This window comes from Corythoichthys intestinalis, chromosome 11, assembly GCF_030265065.1.
Source record: "Corythoichthys intestinalis isolate RoL2023-P3 chromosome 11, ASM3026506v1, whole genome shotgun sequence".
Taxonomy (NCBI): domain Eukaryota; kingdom Metazoa; phylum Chordata; class Actinopteri; order Syngnathiformes; family Syngnathidae; genus Corythoichthys; species Corythoichthys intestinalis.
The window spans coordinates 36671533-36678283 of record NC_080405.1 but is presented as its reverse complement, the minus strand read 5'-3'; the positions used below and the strand labels follow the sequence as shown (position 1 = coordinate 36678283).

Sequence of the window (6751 nt, the reverse complement as noted above, 5' to 3'; positions counted from 1 at the left end):
AAGGAGTATGAGGAGTATAAGGAGAAAACCGAAGACAGAAAAAAAGGTCATACGCAACGAACGCTGGCAGAAACTTTTGCTATGCGTGACAAACTGTCACTTGACAGTCCCAAAGCCCAGGGAAGAGTCATTGCCGAAGGAATCATTCTGGATGACGAGCCGTTATCTCTCGTGAGTAAAATGGGATTTAGACGCATCGGGCAGACTTTTTTCAAAAAAAAAAAAAAAAAAAATTCTTATATTTATACTAAAACTATGTATGTATGTATGTATGTATGTATGTATGTATGTATGTATGTATGTATGTATGTATGTATGTATGTGTATGTATGTATGTATGTATGTACTTTTCCAGCGTTATTTCGCTGTGTAAATGCATTTACAGTAGAATGATAAAAATATGTAGAGTATTTAAACATTGAGAAAACTTGCGTTTTTTTTCTGCCAACTCGAGGAGATTAAAATAAATGTCAAATCCACTATCCACCTGTTAGAACACACATGCAAATATAAAATATATAAATGTTTATTGAATATCCATCTTACAGTCTTGTTTAACTGGGAGAATTTGTTACAAAAGACAGGCTATAAATTGTTATCATTATGCATATATGCACTGGCGTCACCCAGTGGCGCCTCCAGAAATTTTTCATAGGGGTGGCCAGATGGGGCCACTTCAAATCTTGGGGTGGCACACCAAAACTAAAAGCCATAATTTCAGGTTTTCATTATATTATTGCAGTAAAAAGGTCAGGTGAAAACTATCAGAAAGACTTAAGGACACGGCTACTGATATACTTTGGTGTATTGTGTAATATTTGATGTTACCAATGATTTAATGTGCATAGTCCATAACTGTCCAGTCAACATTTTGAGTTCCACAAAAATGTTGTTTTATTGTGTTATGTATATATTAGGCATAAGGTGTACATTTAAAAAAACAAAATAATTAATGGGGAAAAGCAGGTGCTGGGAGATTTGCATTTGGGATGAAATGCATATCTGATGCTACAACAATGTAACGATATACTGGCAAGCAGGGTGGCCAGTGGGGTGGCCAACAAATTTATACTCTGGGGGCGCCACTGGCGTCACCAAACGTGATCACACAAAACGTAACCACGCATCGCTCCCGAGTCCTCACAAATAAAGCATAAAATTTTGTTTTTTTTCGGGCTCGTGCCTACAAATAAAACATAAAATTTTGGTTTTTTTTCGGGCTGGGCAAGCAAATCAAAGGGAGTGTGTAATAGTTAATAGTTTGAGGTTGTTTGTGTGTTTTGCTTTTTTAAGACAGTTTACAATATTATTAGCATGTTTACTGTCTGAATGTCATTTGTTTGTTATTTATAATGTTTTGTGTTTATCATTTAATAAACAGGTCAGTTTCTTGTTACCAACCATTATGTGTTATTCCAACTCACCTAATTCAGCTGGCAAGTTGTTATAAAGACTACTAAAACCCTTTTCAACATGAGTCTGACAACTAAGTAAGGAGGCTAAATAACTTTAAACTTTAATACATGCTCAGAGAGGCCGGTATCGGTATCGGATCGGAAGTGCAAAACAATATCGGTATCGGATCGGAAGTGCAAAAACCTGGATCGGGACATCCCTAGAACACAATACTACCGAATAGCGAGCAGAATAGTTTTTATCCTATTGATAATCTAGTACAGCTACTGTCCCACGGTAATGTTCTTCACATAATTTAAAAAGAATTCCGAATATGTACACAAGTCATTCTAGAAATTAATTCCTACGGTCGACAGGTATGTGTACTGTAGATTGGCAGTCCGAACTTTTTTCCTGTTTAGTTGCACTGACCTGCATGTAAGTCCTTCCTCTGAATTACTGTTATCGTCTCAAGCCTGCGATGCCTCTGGAAATATGACTTGTTTGTTTAGGGGTTACTAAAAATTATAGGATTTTCACAGGGGAAAAAATAACTTTATTAGGATTTTCACAGGGGAAAAAAATAACTTTATAACACTTTTCATGTACTCCACTACATGGTTTTGTCAAAGGATGTTTTTAAATCTGTCCTTAAAGAGAGTCATAGATTTTCTTGAGAAACATAATAACTGTCACAGAGAAACTGCCTCCTTAATGAGCACCTGAATAAGTGTTTTCGAACTCTCTGGTGTGGAAATGAAATATAGGCTAGGCTTGAATGAAATTGAATTGCAGGAATAGGGTCATTGCAGACTAAAGCTCCTACCACTGAATTGCATCCATCTGGGTGGGTTGGGAGGGGGGGGGTCTCTGGATTAATGGTACGGGTGATTGCATGTCTCCATGTGCACCCCGCTGGTGCATCCAGACGGCGGCAGCTGCCACTCCTACCATTCGCCATGCCACCCCAGTTGTCAACGCTTCTGTCACCAATATACAGTAGCTGTCAGTAATGGATTAGAAATCTGAACCTTCTAACTAATGTCCTGTCCTCTGCCTAGCTTTTAAGATTTTGGGAGCCAACCCGGTGCGAGTCTTGTGTAAGAAAGTTTTAGTTCTGGTAACTTCCACTTGAACAGTTTGGCGAATGAGGCAGAACATTTCCCTGCTCTGTGGGGAACAGTGGTTAGGGGTTGACGACTGCTTGCCACTTAGCTTACACTTCTGCCAAAAAGAGATGAAATGTTTCTGTACATAATTTAAACTTTTAAATTGTAGGTTTAAAAATAGTCAGAAAAATATAGGGAATACAATGACCAGTTGACTTTCCAAATTTCTACAGAATCAATGAAGCATCATCCTACACAGGTCTAGGGTCAAAACATTTTCCTATTTGAAATAATGAATTGAAAAGTGAATTATTTAGTTAGTTTCAAAGTGTCACACCACAAATAGGACTGCCACACACAATTATGATAGTTGAGAAATAACTTTACTTTTGTGATTACCGTATTTTTTGGACTATAAGTCGCACCTGAGTATAAGTCGCAACAGCCAAAAAATGCGCAATGAAAAGAAAAAAAACAACATAGATGTTGCACCGGAGTATAAGTCGCATTTTTGGGGGAAAATGTATTTGATAGAATCCAGCACCAAGAACAGACCATTTAAAATACAATAGAGAACAACAGGCTGAGTAGGTGTACGGAATGCTAACATTACATGACGCTAGAAGTTAGATCGGGCCAAAAAAATCCAGCCCGACCCACGGGTTTTAAAGCCCGACGGGGCCCAAGCCCGATCAATTAACTTGATTTGCTTGCCCGAGCTTGAAAAAACCCGAAATTTTATGTTTTATTTGTAAGCATGATCCCGAGAAAAAAGAAATTTAATGTTTGTTTTTTTTTTTAGTTTTTTATGAGGACTCAGGACAAGGAGGAAATGTGGGGATGCAATGCGTGGTTGCGTTTTGTGTGATCACATTTGAGACAATGCTAGTGCATATATGCATAATAATAACAAATTAAATCCTGTCTTTTGTAACAAATTCTCCGAGTTAAACAAGATTGAAAGATGGATATTCAATAAACATTTATATGTTTTATATTTGTGTGTGTGTTCTAACAGGCTGATATTAGATTTGACATTTATTTTAATCTCCTCTAGACCAAGGCGCCACATTCGTTTACTTTCAGCGAAGCCGACACAGGTTTCTGTATAGCATCTTCAACAATCAGTTTGAATCCTTTCCATATCCCACTCCTACCGCAGTTGTTGCTTTTCAATTCCCCTGTCTTTAGTTTGTGTTTCACTCCTAACTGCTCCATATCGAAAAAGAAATACCAGGATGCTCGCGGAGGGCACAATGGCGGGAGGAAAAGATTGAAAAGAGAGTGGGGCCACTGCGTTTACGTGCGCAGGCATGCACAGCGCCTTCTCTGTTTTATCCAAATTATTTATTGTATTTAACATCCATACATTCTTTTAGTATAAATATATGATTATGTTTATTTTTAAAAAAGTTAGCAAGAGAGAAGTCGGCCCAACCCGACCGTAAATAATCACACATATAAGATGCACCCTCTGCCAAACTATGATGGAAAAAAAAACAAAAAAAACTGCGACTTATAGTCCGAAAAATACGCTAGTCAACTAATCAAACCGGATGTAAAACATTGGATCTTGGATGTGCATGAGACTTGTTTGGAGTTTATTCAATAGCGCTGCGTATGAAATTAATTTAGCATCAGGGGACTTGTCAGGCCAGCGTTTGGCTATAATCCAGTCTAGGGTTTAAAACACCTCCTACCCGTAGTCAACTTGGATAGGCTTCAGCGACCCTGTGAATCTCGCGAGGATAAGCGGTATAGATAATATGCTGGATGTATGAGACATTTAAATTGTGTAGTTCTTCCAGATTGGAAATTATCTCACAGAACATTTATTTACAATGCGGTGTATGATTTTCTTGTATTTGTTTGTTTTTTTTCTTTTTTTACAGGCTGGGAGAAAAGACAGGAGTGATGCTCTGAACACAGCCATCGACAGGATGACAAAGAAAACAAGGGACCTCCGCAGACAGGTGTTTTGTTTTGTCCGACCCCCCCCCCCCCCCCCCCACTTGTTATTTAACAACAATAAAGAGCCTGCCTTTTAGTAGAGCATTTTAATTTATGTAAATGTACTGTATATAGCCTATGCTTTGAAAACATAAACCATTGCTTTCTTCTTCCTTTTCTTCCCTTTTAGCTACGCAAAGCAGTAATGGACCATGTGTCTGACTCATTTTTGGAAACCAATGTACCCCTCCTGGTTTTGATTGAAGCTGCAAAGAATGGCAATGAGAAAGAAGTCAAGGAATATGCACAGGTGTTCCGTGAGCATGCCAACAAACTAATTGAGGTAAAATAAGATGTTGTCTGTTCTCAAACCCCAATGCAACATTGACTGATTTTGGTTTATTGACATTTTTCATGTTTTTGGAGGAGCAACCAGCCAGTGTCAGCACAAGCTCATATCAATAATGTAGTAGTGTACTCAATTCCTTGAAGGCTCATGTTGTAGCATCAGATGCTTACATTTGAAAAGGGACAGCTCCCCATGGCCAGTTGACGACGAGCCTACTGTATTGGCTGCTTCATTGAGAGCAGAGCAGCTTAGCCAAACAATTTGCTGGTGAATTGGACACAATGGATCACCACATCAAGGATAAAACCTTTTTAATTGCCATGAAAAATCTTAGTCAGACCTCAAGAAATTAAAAAGGCTAATAGCTTGTATGTGTGATTGCTACTTGAATATGAAAGCACCCGTTACTAAAAGTAACTGCCTACTTGCTTTTTCATTTAGTCTACATCTCAAGTTGATGCATACAGTTTTCTAATCTGCACAGATGCTTCAGTCTGAAAAACATTCACTGTATATTTTTCTTAGGGATCTACCAAAATGAAAATTCTCGCCTGAAACCGTATATGAAAAAACAAGGCTGAAAAAGGAAATAACAAAATACCAAATTTTATGATTGAGAATTCTTACATAACTGGATCAATTTGTGTTCTTTGCCATATGTGTAGAGCTGTGACCATCCTTGGTGTCCTTATTTTTTTAATGTAATGTTGAGTCCCAATTCAAAGGAAATAACTGTTTCTAGAAAAATTGGTCTCTAACAAAACCAGAATCAGTGTTGTAGTACTATTCTGGTCACATGATATGAGCAAAAGAATAGGTGGCCTAAAGGCAAATGATCCATTAGTTCATTCACATTGTTTAAAACATGACATTATGACTGACCCACATTTATCTTTAGTTGCCATCTAAACTGATCCCTCTACCTTTTGTTGGAATTGTGTGGCTTTTTGTTGCTGGAATTATACCAGTGAATATTTAAAGCGATAAAGATAGGACCCATATTTGTCACTTTTCCCTCATGCTCTAGTAAAGTCACGAGTTGTAATAGATTACATTTAAGCACATTATTGCTTGAATAATCCAATTCTTGCACAGTTCCAATCATCCCAGACGTTCTCTTTATGCATTGTAGTCTGCATATCCAGCAGTTGCTGACCTACATTTTTCTGGAGAAGCAGTGTTTCTTTGGAAGCTGTAAAATGTATTAAAAAATTAGGGATGTTTCCATTTTTGAAGTCTTCAAGAAAAAAAATGTAATTTTCTCAATTCTTTCCTGTGTGTGCTATTTCTATTTTTTAAAGGTGGCCAACTTGGCTTGTTCAATCTCCAACAATGAGGAGGGAGTGAAGTTGGTTCGGATGGCAGCATCTCAATTGGAAACCCTTTGTCCTCAGGTACTTGCGGCATTTAATACTAGCTTCTAGCAAGCGGTCTATTGATTTAGCTAATATTGTAAAATAAGGACTTAAAATAAAAATATCCCCATTGCAGGATTAATAAAAAGGAAAATAAATATAATCCTAAAATCTATTTTTCTTCCTGATCCCAAATAGTTTTCAAATTTTACTCTTCAAGTAGCTTTGATTTGAAATATAGGAAAAGCTAGCATGTAGATTTATTCGCAGGATGGTTTTTCATCATTTTATTTCATTCAGAAATAGTTTCCTGAAAATGTTATCTTCAGAGTGCAGTCTCAACACTGGAGTTGTAGATTAGGGTATTATTAATTGTCCAATGAGTCCAATCAATCTAATGACTAAACTGTGTGTGTTTGTGATTTGGTGAATATAGGTGATTAATGCAGCCTTGGCCCTAGCTGCAAAGCCCAACAGTAAGGTGGCACAAGACAATATGGATTTGTTCAAGGAGCAATGGGAGAAGCAAGTCAGAGTCCTTACGGATGCTGTTGATGACATTACATCCATTGACGACTTCCTTTGTGTCTCAG

At 37.6% G+C, this 6751-nt stretch overlaps 1 protein-coding gene across 2 annotated transcripts in view; it reads left to right on the top strand.

Annotated features, from left to right (window-relative positions):
- Positions 1–6751, top strand: part of ctnna1 (catenin (cadherin-associated protein), alpha 1) — a 54701-nt gene that overhangs the window by 23720 nt on the left and 24230 nt on the right. For both annotated transcript variants that reach the window (XM_057849952.1, XM_057849953.1), the window contains exons 8-11: positions 4397–4477; positions 4645–4797; positions 6105–6197; positions 6595–6751. In XM_057849952.1, the coding sequence (XP_057705935.1) occupies positions 4397–4477; positions 4645–4797; positions 6105–6197; positions 6595–6751 (484 nt within the window). The remainder of the gene's footprint in view (positions 1–4396; positions 4478–4644; positions 4798–6104; positions 6198–6594) is intronic.